The sequence below is a fragment of the Petaurus breviceps genome, unplaced genomic scaffold, assembly GCF_028583685.1.
Source record: "Petaurus breviceps papuanus isolate PSGF00001 unplaced genomic scaffold, PetGlider_PUasm1.0 90503, whole genome shotgun sequence".
NCBI lineage: Eukaryota > Metazoa > Chordata > Mammalia > Diprotodontia > Petauridae > Petaurus > Petaurus breviceps.
The window spans coordinates 968,333-987,478 of NW_027187265.1; the positions used below are offsets into that span (position 1 = coordinate 968,333).

Consider the following 19,146-nt stretch of genomic DNA (forward strand, 5'->3'; position numbering starts at 1 on the left):
CTCTCTCTCTCTCTCTCTCTCTCTCTCTCTCTCTCTCTCTCTCTCTCTGTCTCTCTGTCTCTCTCTCTCTCTCTCTGTCTCTCTGTCTCTGTCTCTGTCTCTGTCTCTCTCATCCATTGTCATCATCCCATCCACCATAAGCAGGGATCCTAGTCCTTTTCTTGCTCCTGAAGCTGTCAGGAACCTTAGAACCCAGAACCCAGTGTGTCAGACTGAGAGAGACCTTAGGGGCCAGAGTCTTCACCTTCCATTTATACTGTATATATCATTGTTGTTTGTATATATACAGTATACATACTGTATATATCATCACCTCACCCCCAGCCCCATTAAAATGTGAGTTCCTTGAGAGGAAGACTATGTTTTTACCTTTCTTTGGATACCCAGGACTTAGCACAGTAACTGGCACATAGGAAAGTGTTTAATAAACACTTGTTGATGGACTGAATGAATGAATGACCATTGAGTAGCCAAGGGTTCTTAATTTTTTGTGTGTCAGAGCCCCCTTCTCAGAATAATACTTTCAAATATAATAAAACAAAATTAATAGAATTGTAAAGGAAACAATTATTTTGAAATAGTTATAAAGATATATTTTAAAGCAAGTTCATGGAGCCCATATTAAGAATTCTTGGTAGTCTGACCCTGTAATAGTTGGGCCTAGAGATGAGAAGTGACATTACCAAGGTCATACAGTGAATCAATGGCAGAGTTGGATCAGAGCCTAGGTCTCCTTACTCCCAGCTTTCTCTAGTCAATCCACTGGGCTGCCTTAGGTTATTTATAACCTTCCTTTCTACCCAAGTCTTTTTGAAGGATTAAGAGGAACCAAAATGCTGAATAATTTCCTCCCCTGTAAAATACACAAAAAGTACAAAAGGAGGGGTGGTGTTATATGATGAAGCATACTACTTGCCTCCTGATATAAAGGGTGAAGGTTGAGAAATCTCATTTTTTTGGATATGGTTAATGTGGGAAGTTTTTTTTGCTTGATGATGCATATTTGTCACAAAGTCTTCCTTTTCTTCCTTCCTTCCTTACTATCTCTCTCTTTCTTTGTCTTTCTCTCCCTTTCCTCTCTCTTTTTCTCCCTTTTTCTCCCTTTTCTCCCTCTCATTCCTTCCTTCCTTCCTTCTTCCTTCCTTCCTTCCTTCTTTCCTTCCTTCCTTCCTTCCTTCCTTCCTTCCTTCCTTCCTTCCTTCCTTCCTTCCTTCCTTCCTTCCTTCCTTCCTTCCCTCCCTCCATCTCTCCTTCCTTCCTTCTTCTTTGTCAATGAGAGGGAAGACAGAGGGAGAGGAAATAGATTTTTATTAGCCAAAAAAATTAAGTGACAAAAAAAGAAGAGGGTTAAACTAGATGATCTCTGAGGTCCCTTCGAGCTCGGACTATACCATTAATTAGCATAAACCCTCAGCTCTGATTCAACAGGAAGATATGAGACTCTTCACACAGGACCAGGCTTCTTCTGTTTCTCTTATCAAAGCAAAGCCAAGTGCTTTGAAGAAAAGAATCGGAGAGATCCCAGATGCAAAAACCTCCTTCGGGAGTTCATGCCTGAAATACTACATTGTCCCACGTGTTTTTTTATCCCTAAGAACAACTTCTGGATCTCCTCTTTTGGGAGGAGTTTGTAAGCAGAGCTGAGCTATAAGCTGGCAACGACTTCAGAACTTGGGCTGAGTGGGTTCATGGAAAGACTCAAGGCTTGCTTCTGTTTAGACTGGGGCTAATGGAGGAGTGGGGATCTAGCTTTGCTCCTAGTTATTCTGCTCCTCCCACATTTCTGAAGAGTTGAAATCATCCCAAAATATGCCTCCTGCCTTACCCTTTCCTTCTTCAGTCCTGCTTTCTCTTTCTTTCTTTTAGTCCTTCCTACCCCCTCTCCTTCCTATCTCCAGTGAAGCATATTCAGGATGACTTTCATCAGGGTTATAGTCAAGAGTATGTTAAGATGAAAGGTATCACAGGAAGCCTCATGCAATCCTCTCATATTATAGATTGGGGAAGTAAGGTCCAAAGAGGAGAAATGATATATCCAAGGTCATATAGCACAGTGCCTTTTGAGTCAGAGGACCTAGGTTCAAAGTCCACCTCTGACTTGTATTATCTGTGTGAGCTGAGTCACATTACTTAATCTCCCTGGGTCTGTTTCTTCATCTATAAAGAGAGGGGGAGGGGGTTGGACAAGATGGCCTCTGGGCTTCTTCTTAGCTCTAGAGCATGACCCTGTGACCTAGGACAGAACATGATTTGAGTGGGAGAGGAGAGCCATTTAATTTTTTATATTATACCTTTCATCTCACGTTCCTCACCCTTCCCTTTCCATCTCCCTCATATTTGGACCAATGTGGCTATCTGGGTAGTTTTGCCAAGAATCAGGTATAATACTTATAATGACTAACATTTCTTTAGAAAAAATTTATTGATATCTTTTGTTTTTATATCCTCTTCACGTCTGAATATCTCCCTCCCCTCCCCTTTACTTCAAGGGTCATCACTTGAAATGAAGAAGGAAAAAAGAAAAGAAAGAAAGGAAACAATTCAGCAAAACTACTCCAAATATCAGCTCAGTTGTACAGGATAGGCAATGTTCCTTCCAAACCTATAGTCCCCCACTTCTGCTCTAAAGGGAAGAGCTGTATGTTCTCATCTCTTCTTTGGGAACAGGTTGGTTGTTATAGCTGTACAGCATTCAGGGTTTATTTGTTTGGACTTTTTCCCATTTGAATCAAACAACTCAGGTTTCTATGGTGTCTTATTTAGGATTTACAGAAAGTACAAGTTTTATTGTTGTGGAGACTAAGATTTGACCATCATCTCACCTAGTGAGGGTCAATGCTGGGATTCAAACTCAGGTCCTTGTAAGATTATAAATGTATATCTGGAATGACTCTTAGAGGCTACTGAGTTCCATTCTTTCATTTTACCGATGAAGAAATTGAGGCAGACAGAGGGTAGGTGAATTTAGGTAAATAGATACAACTCATAAGTATCTGAGGTAGGATTTTAATCTAGGTCCCCTGACTCTAATCTTCCTACTTCTTTGGATGCTCTTTCCATGACATCATGCTGCCTCTCATGAGTAGGAAAAGCTCATGAGTTTCCCAGGGTCAAGCCACTCATGATTTTTTAATCTACTCCCTTTTCAAGCATGTGGGTGATTTGGGGCTCTAAGAAAAGCATTTCTCAGCCTAGAGTTTCCCTCTTCTCCCCCAGATGATTCTGATTAGTCACAGATCCAGTTAATTGTGAGTGTGGGCATGTTGTGGTGTGCTGGCTGTGTGGTGGTGCCTTCAATGGCTTAGCTCTGACAGCCACTCATGATTCATTTGCCTCTGGCTACTTCACATTTCTCTCTTGGGTCCAACTTGGGTCTTTGACCTCTGGGGGGCCCTCATCAGAGGTAACCATAGTAACTCATTTTAGGAAAGCCATCAAGATTTCATAAAACCTCTTCTTCACTGTGACCCCATGAGAATTGTTGGTCATTTTACAGCTGAGGCTCCAGGAAGTTAGGTGTCTTTTCCTGGTTCAACACAGCTAGTAATTAACCAATAAATATTCTTTGAAGCATTAACTATATACTAAGGCTAGGCACTAGGGATATCAAGACATTAATGGAATAACCCCTCTTATAGTAATGGTCTGAGCCAAGATTCAAACTCAAATCTTCTGCCTCCAGGATCTCTTTTCACTCCTGGTCCATGTACAGAATAACTTTGACAATGCCTGTTTGGGGCTACTTAAGGCTTCTTCACACTTGTCTTTCTTTCTTTGGTTCTTATGTTTCAGGGATTACCTGGGCCAATAGGAGAACCTGGACCCAAAGGCAGTCGGGTAAGTGCATCTTGGCAGCATCCTATGATACTCTGATGATCAGATGGCAGATGTGTTGTACTTGCTACTTAGGGCTCAGAGCAGTTTCTACAAATGGATGTTGCTCTCATCCCTGCCACTTGGCAGGGTACCAAGAATGCCTGTTTGCCTCCAGTTTTAGAGATCTTCAAGCACTTTCAGTTCTTATGTCTCTCACTTGGCCATGGTCAACAGCCACCCCCACCTCTTCTAGTTCCAGGGCAGGGAGATTCTAGGAGGGTGGGAAGAAGGATGGACCATGGATCAAGCTACAGATTTCCAGAAAGCCTCTCACTTAAGTCAAGCACAGTGAGCCAGGGAGATCCAGGGTTACTCCTAACAGCCCCATCTGTGGCACAGAGCAAATCCAGCTGAGGCCAGGATGCCGGAGCCAGTTGCAAATGATCTTACCGCCCCTCAGTCTTCCCTCCACCCCCACTCTCCGCATTCCCTCCCCTGCTGGGGTAAGCAAGCAGAACAGCCAGTATGACTCATGTGAACAGGGTGTTGCGGCAGTTCTAATTGTCTGTAATTGGTGGCTATGGCATCCCCCTAGCTCCTGGTGAATGCCCACAGCCTGGCAGAACTACTCAAGACCCTGGGAGTTGCCTACAAGATATATGTTCAAACAGTGGCTAGAGGCCAGATATGGTAGACAAAAGTCCATCCATTTTCTTCTTCCCCTTGAGGGGTCCTTTGTAAGCTACTCTTGTTCTAGAAGAGGGAGTCAGCCCATGCAAAACCATAGCAATCCCTTCAAAGCAGAGCTCTAAGTGGGTGAAAGAATGAAACTGTAGGAGTAGGGAATGTGACTCCGCCAGGGGCCACTGTGAGGGCCAGTACTCCCACCCTGCCTTGCTCCTGGAACCACATGTGTGCCCACCATCAGCTCCTCTTCTCCCTTGCTCTCAGGGCCCTGGCAGCAGCTTTTAGAGACTTATTCCCCACTGAGCTGGATCCTTCCCATGTAGTCTTTTTTTTTTTTTTGCCTTTTGGAGGGCAGTTGGGGTTAAGTAACTTGCCCAAGGTTACATGGCTAGTTTGTGTGTGTGTGTGTGGGTGTTAAGTGTCTGAGGCCGGAACCGAACTCGGGTTCTCCTGACTCCGGGGCCAGCACTTTACTCACTGCGCCACCTAGCTGCCCCCCGCACCATGAAATGATACTTGCTCTTCTTTTTTTTTTTAAGCAATCAGGGTTAAGTAACTTGCTCAAGGTTACACGGCCAGGTGTTTCTGGGTGTGGTGCTGAGTGTCTGAGCCTGGGATTTGATCTCCAGGTCATCCCGACACTGGAGCCAGTGCTGTTACTCGCTGAGCCACCTGGCCGGCCCTCCCATGTAGTCTTATGTAGCACTAGACTCAGGTTCCGATGTTGACTGTACTCTGACTTGCCACTGACACAATCCTGAGCAAACCTCTATGCTTCTTTTTCCATCTGTAAAATGGGATTTTTATCCCTATCCTTCCTATTTCCCAGGGTTGCCCCTGGAATCCCATGAGAAAATAGATGCAAAATCATGCCCTAAACTGAATGGGGCTATGGTAGTGTAAAGGGTGATTGTTATCATTAGGATTTGGGGCTAGGAAAGGCATTCTTGGGAAGAGGTAAAAAGTGAAGGCTATCACTAGGGGTTCTATAGCCAAATTGGAAGGTCTCACAGGACCTCCCACAAGAGGCTGGAGACAACCCCATTTCTGCCTCATTGGCTCTGCCTGTCAGTGGCTACTGAACCCTTGTCTTGGTCTTGTCAGTAAGCTCTTAAATATTTTCCATATGCTCACCCTGGCTGCTCCTGCCCACCACATCAGGGTAGGGATGTGCCTGGCATCACTGGGCACTTAGTCATCTGTGCCCCCACAGAGCAAAGTCAGCTTGTTCCTGATGAACCCTTCCCCCAAAGCAAAGGCTTCAAGGCTGTGCCATCATGACAGATGAGAAATTACCCTACAATGCAGCTTTCATACACCCCAAGGACAAGAGGATGAGAATAGTCCCACACTGGGTCCCCTCGACCAGCCTTGAAGTGCGTTTATGGTATTTATTGGCAGAGTTAGACAGACTTATTGGATGGGTATCAGCTGTTTGGGATGGTTTACCAGGATGTTACTATATTTGCACTCGAGGGCAGTCTGCCCTAGTTGGCTCCTGAGGCTTGCTTACTGGAGGAACATAGAGACTCAAAACCAGCCCTCTCGATTGTATCCTTTCTGTGGAATTGGTCCTGCTCCAGTTCTCTGGTTCCAGGAGAGGAATTCTTTTTTGTCCAAACCCTAGGAAGACATGCTCTTGGGATGGGGCTGAGGGGGATGATAAGCCAGGGAAATTTTGGGATTGATTTATGCTCTTCGTGTGGACAACATCTTGATGCCACATGCACATTGGAAATGGAACCCCTGCTCCCTTCTCTCGGGCTTTGCGGAGATGGTTCTCATGATGGAACTCTGGGCCCCCTCCAGCAGTGGCCTGAAGCCCAGAGGGATGACCCCTGTGATATAGTGCTGAATGTAGCCACCAGTCATGAAAATCCCTGCTCTCCGCACTCCTTCCCTTCTGTGGCTCAGGAATGTGACTAGCCAGCTCCTATCTCCTCACTGATGCTCAGCATGCATCCATTTTAGTTCCTCCTGGCTTTTCCTGCCCCTGGAATCACTGATGGGGTGATTAGAAAAGGGGCCTAGGTGCTAAGGAATCTCTCCAAAGTCATGTGACTCCAGAGGCAGTTGGGTAGATGACCTGGGCATGGAGTGCCAAGGTAATTTGCCAAATAATTAGAATGTTGCTCTCCTTTTGTGACAAAGTAGATTTGCAGGGTAGACTAGGACATGGGGAAAGTCTAACTTGAAGGACACTTCCTGAGCCTTGGAGTTAGACTGTAGTCCAGAGTCTTTCTTGCTAGAGAAGGGGTTAGTCTTGATTCTCCTTGACTAATACCTGCCAGAGGTAAAATGTCTCAGCTGACCCTAGGTGAACTATTTGACCCCAAACTCTATACTTGTTCCTTGGAGAGAGGAACCTCATTCAGTTTCAGGGTTCAGAGGCAGCTTGCCTTCCATTTCCGCTCCTGTCTTATGTCTCTAGAGCCTAGCTTTGTACCTGGCATGAAGTAGGCACTCAGAGGTGCTTGTTGATTGACTAATTTTAAAAAATGGTTGAACCCACATATGCTACCAATCTAACAGCTCAGAGAAGGGGCAGCCTGAGTGGAAGAACCTGTATTGTCATTACATGTGTATGTGTTGGGGTGGGAGGTAGAGTGGATGTAGTTTCTGTAAGCATCTCTGGAGAAGGAAGGTCAAGGATGCCTGGAAGAAGGTCTGAGGCAGATGAAGAAGTCTTATCAGAGCAGCAAAGGGTCACATGGGAGGGGTCTCAGGACTGTGGACAAATAGGAGGAAGGGGAAGATGGCTTGAGTGGGGACGACTTAATTTAAAAAATACCTGCTACGTTTATGCTGTGTGCAGAACTGCAGGCTATGCTCTGTGGGGGATACTGAGAATTATGAAAGCTGATCCTTGTCCTTCAGAAACTTCCAGTCTAGTTAGAGTGTTGAGACCCACACCTGGAATTGGAAGGGTCCTTATAGGCCATGTAGTCCAGCCCATTCATTCTACAGATTGAGAAACTGAGTCTCCATAAGGTTCAGTGCCTTGCCCATGGTCATGCAAGTGAGATTTTCAACTCACATCCTCTGATTCCTACTCTAATTTTCTTTCCACCATGCCACATAATAATACCACTATGACGATGAATAATTTAAAACAAGTCAAGGGATGGTACAAGGCACAGTAGGATTAAATGCCCAATGAGTGATAGAGATAGTGATTGTGAGTCTGTAGGATGGAGAGGTCATAGTGAATTGGAGTAGACAGAGGAGGCTTCCTCTAAGAATTGGAACTTAATTTGGGTCGTGGAGAATGAGGAGGCACCTGACAGGGCAAGAGGAGATGGGAGGATACCCCACACAGCACGGGGGAATGTTTTTGAAGAAGGTAACTGGAGAAACTAAAAAATGCTGAGTTAATTGGGCCTGGAGGGTTATGGTTTGGGTGTGGGTTGGGGAATTGTATTGGAGGAGGGGAGGGGAAGGAGAAACCAAGGAGGTGGGAGAGAGAGGGCATCCAGGAAACAGTCAGACATGAAAAGTATCACAGTGGAAATCCTAAGAGGAGGCAGGTCAGGGAGAGGGAGAGGCAGCTACAGAAGGAACTACTTATCAGCTGGCCCTGGGTCCTGTCAGCACATCCCCTCTCATCTAACCCCAAAGCAAGCTTCCTTCCCTTTAGGTCCCAGAAGCAGCCAGCAAGGGCACAACAGCCTCCTGCCCATTCCCACCCTGCTCCCACATGGAGAAGGAGCCTCCCCTACCTGCCCCCCGATCCCTGGTGTGAGGGTATGTGCCCTTGGACTACATCGTGGAAGCCAGCACCATGCAGTCCATGGGCATATACACTTGCCTCAAGGTTTATATCAACGTGGAGCACCCAGGACCAACGCTGGAGGAGCAGGAGGAGGAGGAGGAGGAGGAGGAGGAGGAGGAGGAAGAAGGCAGCCAAGCTGGGATGGGGACAGGCCAGCCTCCTGGGGATGACCCATTTGATTTTTTGTTTTCTCTGTTCATAGGGGTATATTGGTCTCCCAGGGCTCTTTGGCCTGCCAGGACTCGATGGAGAAAGGGTGAGTATCCTTCTGGGCATCCTAATGCCTCATCCTAAGACCCTTCTCTTTAACCTGAATACCCAGGGCACAGGTAACTCTGGGGATTAAGCAAAGCAGCTCTCTACAGAGCTGGGGATGAAGAGGGAAAGAATGAAAGATGGGACTTGACCTCTGTGGTTTGTTGTTAATGAAGAGTCGGCAGGGCAGTGAGGGCTTCTTTCCTCTTAGACCTGCTCCCTACCAACCAGGACCAAAATCTGGGGAAACTGTCCCAGGCATGGGAATGAACTGGGACAGCAGAGTCCAGGAATAGTAGAACTGGAAGTGACCTCCAGACACAGGCTATTAACAACAACAATAATAATAGCTAGCATTTATATAGTGCCTACTGTCTACCAGGCACTGTGTTTAGTGTCTTATAAATATTCTCATTTGATCCTCACAACAACCTTGGGAGGTTGGTGCTATTATTATCCTCATTTTACAGTTAAGGAAACTGAGGCAGACAGGTTAAAGTGACTGGCCCAGATTCATATAGCTAGTTAAGTGTCTGAGACTGTATTTGAATCAGGTCCATCTTGACTCTAGGCTTAGTGCTCTGTCCACCCCACCACCTAGCAATGTCTGCAACCTAATGTCTATTAGGGTATATGTGTTTGTATATGCACACATATACATACATGCATATACACACATATGTATGTGCATATATAAGGTACAAGAAGAAAGGGACCTTAGAATATAGAATATCAGGACACAGAATTATCAGATTAGACTAAGGTCAAGTCTTTTCATTGACATGATGAGAAATCGAGGCCCAAAGGGATGAAGTGGGTTGCCCAAATGACAAGATCCACTGCTAGAATTGCTCTCTCCTGTTAGTATTCCCCTAGGTTATATTGCCTCAGTTTCCCAAATGAACCCCAAAAGGATTATTTTGAACTTGCCTTTGACTAGGACCAGGCATACAGGGAGCTCACACTAGGCACAAGGTCTGCTGGGCATGATCCTAGCCCCTGTTTGCATGGTCCCACAGCGACGTGGGCCCAAAGGGGAAACCAGAGCATCTTGGCAGGATTCTTTGAGCTTCAGCTGTGTCTTGTTCCTTTTTAGTGATTCCTATCCTGACATTAATTTTGCTTTATTTTTTTCTGACAGGGGCCTCCTGGAGTTCATGGCAAGAGGGGCAAGATGGGTAGGCCGGTAAAGTTTTTCCTTGTCTATTATGCAGATTTTGTTGAATGAAACCAAACCATACCACAATCTAGTTGTTTTTGCCTTATTTGGCAAGGTAGAATTTGGATGGATTTCCCATGATTCCCTTTGGAGAATTTTGATTTGGAATTTTAGTTGGAACTTAAAGGGAACTAGGGAGGTCAGTAGTCAGAGCAGAAGACTCTATCCTTTTTCCCCACCTGTGTGTGTGTGTGTGTGTGTGTGTGTGTTGGGGAGGGCAAATGTCTCAGTGTAGGTATATACACATGTGTCTGTCTTCCTAAGTCTGTCTTTTTTCTACCTGTCTGCCTAGATCTGTTTTTCCTGATATACCATGTTGACTATAATTCTTCTTCTATAATTCCACATGTGATTGCCTTTTTCTTGGTCATACTGCCCTATACTGCCAATCCTCTTCCCTGGGAAGGAGAGGAAAAGGCAAAGACTTGACTAGGCAAGTGCTAGTAGGGTAACTACATTGGGTGCCATATCAGAAAGTACCTCTCATTAGCTCACTGAGTTAGGGACTCAGTCCAAGCCAACAATCATTAATTATCTGCTATGTTTAAGACACTGTTCTAGGCATTTAGGGATGCAAGGACAAAGAATGAAAAGCAGTCTCTGCTCTCGAGGTTCTATTCTTTTGGGGGATAAAATGTGTAAGCAGAAAGTAAGTACAAGATGAAGGATAAAGAAGACAAGAGGATCAGGAAAGGGCTTTTCATATAGACTGATATGTGCGCTGAACCCTGAAGTGCCTATCAAGTATCAAACACTGTGTTTAGTGCCGGGGTTACAAAAAGAAGCAACAGAAAGTCCTTGCCCTCAAGGGGCTTACAGTCTAACGGGGGAGATAATATGCAAGCAGATATATACGAAGCAAGCTCTATATAGGATAAAAGGGAATAATTAAAAGGGGGAAGCACTGGAATTAAGAGGGGTTAGAGAAGGGGGAATTTTAGTTGGAACATAAAGGGAACTAGGGAGGTCAGTAGTCAGAGCAGAAGAGGGAGAGTGGTCCAAGTGTGGGGATAGCTAGAGAAAATGCCCCAAGCTGAGAGATGAAATGTTTTTTGTTTTTGTTTTGTTTGTTTGGGTTTTGAGTTTGTTTATTTTTGGTGGAACAGTCAGGAGCCCAATGTCACTGAAATGAGGAGTATGTGTTGGGAATAAGGTATAAGAAGACTGGAAAGTTAGGAGGGGGAGAGGGTAGGAAGGGCTTTGAATGCTGAATGGAGCATTTTCTATTTGCTTCTGGAGGCGATAGTGAGCCATTGGAGGGGCTTTTAAGAGGGGAAAGGGAAGGGAGAATTCCTTTCAGGCATGAAGGATGGTCTGTAGATGGGGAATGGAATGTAGTGTTCAGGAAACAGCAAATAGGCCAATTTGATTGGAACATAGGGTATATGAAGAGAATTAAAATGAAATGTCTGGCAAGGTTAGCTGGAGCCAGCTATGAAGGGCTTTAGTTTGTATTTTATCTTAGATGGAACAGAGGACCATTGAAACTTCTGCCATAGGCTGGTAGAAGGAGAAGCTCATTCATTTCTTCTTAATTTGGTTCCCTAAGCATGGGCAGCTAGATAGAGTGATAAGGCTGGCTTTTTTTTCCTGCTGTAGGAAATTAAACAGGGATTGGACATTCATAGTTCTGCTTTTGGTGATGGCAATAGAAATAGGTGCTTCTTAAAGTTATAGACTATAATTAATTAATATAATTAAATTGGAAGACACTAAGTGATCATCTAGTGCAGGGATGGGGAACTTGCAGCCTAGAGGCTACATGTGGCCTTATAGGTCCTTGGGTACAGCCTTTTGACTGAGTTCAAATTTTACAGAACAAATCCTTTTATTAAGGGGATTTGTTCTGTGAAGTTTGGATTCAGTCAAAGGGCTGTACTTGAGGACCTAGACAGCCATATGTGGCCTCAAGGCCATATGTTCCCCAACCATGTCCCAATCTCATTTTCCAGATGGGAAACTGAGACCCAGAGAAAGGAAGTGACTTGTTCAAGATCACATAACTATTTAATGGTAAAGGTGGGGTCCGAGCCCAGATCTCCTGATCTTCAAGTATAAAGACATATGTACCGTGTTTCCCCGATAATAAGACACTGTCTTATTAATTTTTTGGACAGAAAAACACCAGAGGGCTTATTTTCAGGGGAGGGCTTATTTTAATGAACATTGACAGCAATTTTAATAAACAGGTCAATGTGAACAAAAAAATGTACCTTTATTCAATAAGCAAATCACTGGGGAAGAACAGGATGACGTGCTCACTGCTGCAGCTCTGATTGGATGCAGCTCGGAGCACGGCGTGCGTTTCACGGGGGGGGGAGAGGACGGTGCATACAGAGGGTACCGTAATGCAGCGTGTAGCGCAGGGGATAACCTTCACTACAGTAGCAATCTCAATAGGGCTTATTTTCGGGGGAGGGCTTATTTTAGAGGAATCTTACACAGTAAGGGGAGGGCTTATTTTCGGGATAGGTCTTATTATTGGGGAAACATGGTACGGGATGTGGTCCTTGCCTTCAAAGAATTTACTTAAAATCTAGGCATTTGGTGGCCTTGTGAATTCATTTCTCTGCAGTGACTATTTGAAAGGGAATATTGGTGCTTATGGAAGCTCCTCATCTCCTACATGACTGTCTGGGTTACTGGAGAACCTCTTTTTGCTGTCTTTGTGCTCATATGACCTTGGGCCAGTGACTTCCCTTCTCAGGGTCTCAGTTTCTTCGTCAGTGGAATGGATTAGATGATCTTTGAGGTCCCTATCAGCTCTGACATTCTATGAATCACTAATCAGATTCCAGTAAACAAGAAAACTTCAGCTAGATATGTTGTCTCTGCCTGGAGTTTCTTAACAAGTTTTAAGGGATGTATTCTCATACTCAGGATATGGCCTTCTCAATACATTCCAGCTCTTCCTCTCTTTTTCTTATCACTGTCTGGGATATTTTTTCCCAGCCATAATTTACATTTGCTGCTGGGATCTCTCCATGGAATGTGAAAACATTCAGAGCCTCATCCATTCGTCCTTTCCCCTACCTTTAACACCCCTTTCCCCAGAAGCAGGAACATTCCAGACTGGTAGTCCTCTGGAATTGGATGGCCAACTATCCTGTCTAGTCCCCCTCCCTCTGATTCTCCCATAGTTATAGATTCCAAGATACAGGATTTTGACTTTAAAACGTTGGAAGGGAAAGGAGAAAGTTCTTCTAAACTCATAGAACCCAGTTTTTGTCCATTTCCGCTGCAACTCCAAATGGGTTATCTTGCATACTCTTTGGGAAATTTTCACCCCACTTTGAAAACCATTGAGCTAGAAGGCTATTCTTAGTCAGTCAGCCTGTAAATACTGGCCCTTAGGCACAGAGCTAAGTACTAGAGACACAAAGAAAGGCTAAAGACTGTCCCTCCTCTCAAGGACATCATAGTTTAATGGGACAGACAGCATATAAAAAACCACATCTGAACAAGCAATGTACAGAATAAATTAGAAATAATCAATAGGGGGAAGTCAATTGATTAATCAGTTAACAAACTTACTATATATATGTATATATATATATACACACACATTTATATGTATGTATATATTTCCATATCTTTCTATATCTATAGGACTTTCCTAGTTGTCTAGTTCCCCCAGCTCCATTCCAGCCCACAAATTTGTATTTAACAAACACTTAGGAAGTATCTGCTCAGTGTTTTATACTGTGTGTTTTTTAGGATTAGATTTGAATTCTGTTTGAGTAAAGGGAGGGCTCTTGGGAAGGCCTCAGCCCCATTGGTAGTGGAGAGGCAAAGTGGAACACCAGAGAAACCCTGGGACTGAGAGATAGGAGCCATGAGCAGTAGCCCCAGATGCACAGCTCACATTGTGTGACATCAGGCAAGTCACTCCATTGAGCTGGATTTCAGTTTCTTCATCTGTAAAGGCAGAGAATTGATCTGGCTTATCTTCAAGGTCTCTTTCAGTTCTAAGATTCTCTGAGTCTGTGACTCTGGGAGAGATTGATTGCTATTGGCAGGGTTCTGGTGCTCTCCCCATTCCCCAGCACTGACCACAGCTCTGCTGCAGCAGAGAACAAGCCTCTGGCCTCCAGTTACTGGAATGGACCTGCATTTTCCACATTTGACCACAGCTATGCCTGCCTGCCTTCCATGGAAGTGCTGACATTGGGATTCCGGGAAATTGGAAAGAAGGGAAGCTTTCACATAGGATATTGTGCGTTTCAATTCTGTTGGCACAGGGAAGGGAAATTCCTCTTTCTAGAGGAGAGGAAGTAGTTTCCCAACTCTAGGGATGGGCAGTTCGATTGATTTTTCCTTCTCCATCCCTTGGTCCATTCTACTCGGCACCCCTCCATCCTCCACTCAGAACCAAACCAAAGTCTCTGCTTTCCCCTTGGAATGGGAAGAAATCTCCAAGTGTGAAATGGGGCCGGAGGATGTCATGCTATTGATGATAATTAGCAAGGTGCCTTACACATGGTATGCAGTAGGGAGATATTTATTGCTGTGAATGACTGCCAGGTATAGTGGGAGGAACATTAGATTGTGGGCCCAGAGAACAGGGATGTAGTACTAGCCTTTTAACCTGCTTTGGAACCTTGGGCAAAATGTTTGTTGGAATCACTTCCTTTACCCGGCTACAGTTTTCTTATCTATAGGATGGCAGGATTGAACTAGATGGTCTTGCAATATCCTGTCAGCTTGATTAAGGTCCTTTTCAGCTCTGATATCCTATGTCCCAATATATTAAGGCCATTTCTGGCTCTGAGATTCTGGGAGAGGCAAAGTGGTGGAGTGGAGAGAGGATAAGCCTTGGAGTCAGAGGACCTGGGTTCACATCCCACCAGTGATATTGTGTGACCTTAGATGAGTCACCTTTCTGTGCCCTTGGTTCCTCATCTATAAAATGAAGGGTTGGACTCAGTGGTCTCTCAGGTCTCTTCTCTCTCTAAATCAATAGTCCTACAATCCTGTGATGATAACTTGTTTTCAGTAAGAGTCAAAGGAAATGAAGCAAGTTTCTTTTGGTGGAGTGGAAGGAATGGGATGGGATTAAATTTGGAGGACTTTGGACTTGGAGTACCTGGACAGATGAGTTGTCTTCCTAGTGCCATTCATTGCTTCATCTCTTTTTGTCTCTGGGCTCCAGGCCTCTTTTTTTTTTTTTTGAAGGGGGAAAGGCAGGGCAGTTGGGGTTAAGTGAATTGCCCAAGGTCACATGGCTAGTGTTCCGTGTCTGAGGCTGGATTTGAACTCAGGTCCTCCTGATGCCTGGGCCAGTGCTCTATTCACTGTGCTACCTAGCCACTTCCTCGCCTCTTGTTTTTTTAATGCATCGAGAGCTGCAGCTAGCCCTGCAAGGTATTAAGTAACCAGCCAGAAAATTCTGGCTGATAAGACTTTGTGAATGAGCAAGATGGTTTGGGGACTGAAACAGTCTATCTGGGTGTCTTTGGCATAGAGCTAACTAGAAAGTCAATGTGAGCCCAGCCCTACTCTTGCCTTCTAAGTAGTTGGATGGCTTTCAGGTGTACAGGGTCCAGCGATTGTGTATGGGGCAGGGGGAGTGTTCAAACTGACTGCAGAAATATAACCACCCACTCACCCTACTGTCAGCATCCTGGTGATGTATCTGGCATAGAGATTCCTCTTATCTAAAGTGCCTAGGGCCATAAATCACCATTGAGGACTGTGAAAATAAACTTTATTGTTCCCTAGAAAATCAGTTTTAATAGGTAACAAATCTGTTTCGTCTGTCTCTGACATGATTTAATGTTTTTCATTCATATGATTTCATATCTGTAGATTCCAAAATGAGATGATCAGACTGGCGCCTGGCGTAACTTTGCCAGGCTCCTTATATACTCTGTGAAATTCATGTCCTTCAGAGTGCAGCATCTGAAGGCCAGGAAGAGCCTTGTGAGGTCATTAAATCCATCCCCCTGTAGCAGTCATGAGGGTTAAAACCTAAACCTTGCAGTAGAATATGAAGACAGTAGGGAATAAAGGAGGAAGGGCTGTCATTTAAGAGAAAATTATTTTTCTCCTTTAAGTTTGAGTTTTGGAATTTTTTGTTACTTATTAGTGAGTGGACTAGCTTGGGGATTAGGGATTATTTTAGTTCCCTTCTGACAAAGTTGGCAATTAATATTTTCCCCAGAAACATTCTTATTGATTAATAACCTCCCACCTCCACCCTTCTGCATACTTGTACTAATCAGTCTTTTCTAGGTTTGGGATGTTTGTTTCATTTAGAAGGTGTGCGCATCACACGGTTTAGTTTACCATGAATATGATTTATCATCCTTCCCACTAAGGCCATGCTATAATTTCCTGGGAGTCAAGGAACTTGTAAGGAGTTAGGATAGCCAAGGTTATATAGAGGGAATAATTATTTCCCACTTTTTCCCTATATGGAACAGTTCCAGAATTTGAGTCACATAATCATAGAATGTCAGCTCTGGAAAGAACCTTAGAATATAGAATACAGAATGCAAAATGTCAGCTTGATGGAGCCTTAGAATATAGAGTTAGAGCTGAAAGGGCCCTTAGAACAAAGAATGTCAGAGCTGGAAGGGACCTTCAAACTCAGAATGTTAAAACTGGAAGGAATCCTCAATCATAGAACATTATGGCTACAAGGAACTTTCAAAGATCATCTCTTCTAACCACTTCATTTTACATATTTTCCTCATATGAAGTCTAAGGAAATGAATTGACTTGACTGCAAGGTCATCCAGTGGTTAGTGGCAGACCAGGAATTAGAATTGAAGAGATAACTGCAGCCTTATAAGGTTGAGGGACTTTCTCAGGGTCACACAACTAGTAAGTCATAGGGTTGGAAGCAGACCTGGGTTTACTTCATACTAGGGCACTGCTCTTTCTATAATATTAATCAGCACTAACGTGGCAATAGGGAATCATGTATTAATGTCTCACCCAGGCTGGGTATTGTATCTATCTATCTATCTATCTATCTATCTATCTATCTATCTATCTACCTATTTATCTAATATATATATATATATTGCTTTTTGGAGGGGGGAAGGCAGGGCAATTGGGGTTCAGTGACTTGCCCAAGGTCACATGGCTAGTTTTGTGTTAAGTGTCAGAGGCCAGATTTGAACTCAGGTCCTCCTGACTCCAGGGTTGGTGCTCTATTCACTGCACCACCTAGCCACGCCTGTATCTATATTTTGGCAGGGCCTTTTGGAGATAGTACCTAACCCAAAGGAATAACTTTCACAGGAATTTCAAGCCAGTAGGAAAGATAGGTTTTCTGAAATCACACCCCATCACATAAGGTAGGCCTTGCTTCTCAAACACTTGGGGAAAGGGTCCAGGAAACTATGTGACTCCAGTTATGTTTGGAAGCTATGTCATTCCAGCCTAAGAGCTAAAAAGTTTTCTCTCTGTCCCCCGATTAAGGAGGCTTATCACTCTGATCTCTTTAAAATCTAAGGGGAAAATTGAATTGTTTCCCCCAGATCATGTCAGGCCACCAAGGGAAAAGTTGACCTCCCCAAAGAGTGTCTCTTCTATTAAAAAAAAGAAAGAAAGGAAAGAAAAAGGAAAAAAAAAAAAGAAATGTGTTACGTTTTTTTAATGAGGAATCCAGGTTTTTAAAAAAAAAAAAAAAACCCTTTTTTTTTAAAAAAAAAAAAAAAAGGCTTCTCTGTCTTTGTAGCTTTGCAGGTGGGAAAAGGCAGGGGACATTGTGAGGCCTGATGTCCCTTTATCCTACTGAGTAAGCAAATGTCCACTTGATGTTCTGTGGATCTTGTTTGCTAGATCTAGTTTTTGGTAGCAAAATTGCCCCAGGCCATGGAAAATGAGATTCCTGGGAAGAGTTTACCATGGACATGGACCTGGGAGTTTGCTCTAAGGACTTCAGCTTGTGCAGGCTAATAAGCAAGGACTGAACTTATATAGTTATTTATGGTATGAAGCCAGGAAATCTGGATTTTAGTCCTGGCCCGTCTCCTATCTAGGCTTTGGGTCACCTCTCATTTCTGTGGGCCTCCTTTTCCTCATTTGTAAAATGTTACTGTTAGCTCTCCTTTCTCTTCCTGCACTGACGTTCTGTGGTCTGTCTATGGTCTTCTAGTCCTTCCAGTTCTAACATTCTCCAGTTCTAGAAATAAGCCTTCTTTCTGAAGTCACATTTTCCTAATGAGTACAAAATCCTAATCTTGGAGTCAGTTTTCTCTTTTGGGCTCTGGGAGTTGTGGCAACTCTTTTTTGGTCCCTTGTAAAAACATGGAAAGTTTCAGTGATAGGTAAGCCCTTTGAGGACAGGGAGTTTTGTTTTTGGCTCTATACCTGCTGCATCCAGCTCAGCGTATGATAGCCTTTAGTGGGTTCTTATTAAATACTTGTTGAATCTGATTGATTCATGACATCCAACCTGCAACCTACAGTCTAGAGAACTAAGTTGATCATATGTTCAGCAAATGCTAAATATTTATTACTTGTAGATCAAATCAGTTTTTTTCATTCAACAAATATTTGTTATATACCTATTGTGTGAAAGTCCTATGCTAAGCAATGTAGAGGATGTTGAGATGAATAAGGCATGAGCCCTGCCCTCAAGGAGCTTTCAATCTAGTGGGGAAGATAAAACACCTACAAATATTTATTAAGTACCTATTGTGTACAAAACCCTGTGCTAGGTAACATGGAGGTGTAGAGATGAATAAGGCACAGTTCCCACTCACAAGGAGCTTACAGTCTAGTACGGGGAAAAAAGATACTTATACATACTTACTAAATGCCTACTGTATACAAGACCCTGCAGTATGTAATGTGGGGGATGTAGAGATGAATAAGGCACAGTCCCTGCCCTTAAGGAGATTACAATATAGTGGCAAAGCTGAGACACCTACAAATATTTATTAAGTACCTACTGTGTACAATTCCATTGCAGGAAGTGCAGAGATAAGACATGATCTCTGTCCTCCATTATAGTCTAGCAGGGAAAAGTATGACATATACATGCATACATATATATGTATATAAATATAATATAAAACAGAACATGATAAATGTCATAGGAGTGATACAAGCTAAAAAAAGGAATACAGAATTTGGTTTCTTTTTTTAAAATAAGCTTTATTGACATTTTCTATTTCTTGCCATAGTATCCTTCTCCCTGCCCCTCCCAGATAGCCATCCCATATGAAAAATAATATATTTTTAGAGAGGAAAAAAAATCAACACGACTGATCGATACATTGAAAAAGTCTGAAAATATGTGTGAAGTGTAATACCTGTGGACCTCCCATCTTTACAAAGGGGTAGGTTGGGGACATCTTCTTATAGATATTCATTCAAGCACTACTTGATCTTTATAATTTTGTCACATTTACTTTTGATTTTTCATGTGCTGTTTTTC

The 19,146-nt window shown here is 43.5% G+C and overlaps 1 protein-coding gene across 1 annotated transcript in view; it reads left to right on the top strand.

Moving 5' to 3' along the window:
* COL27A1 (collagen type XXVII alpha 1 chain) overlaps window positions 1–19,146 on the top strand; it is a 259,247-nt gene that overhangs the window by 82,324 nt on the left and 157,777 nt on the right. The window contains exons 10-12 of the mRNA XM_069062697.1: window positions 3,793–3,837; window positions 8,478–8,531; window positions 9,672–9,716. Coding sequence (XP_068918798.1) covers window positions 3,793–3,837; window positions 8,478–8,531; window positions 9,672–9,716 — 144 coding nt within the window. The remainder of the gene's footprint in view (window positions 1–3,792; window positions 3,838–8,477; window positions 8,532–9,671; window positions 9,717–19,146) is intronic.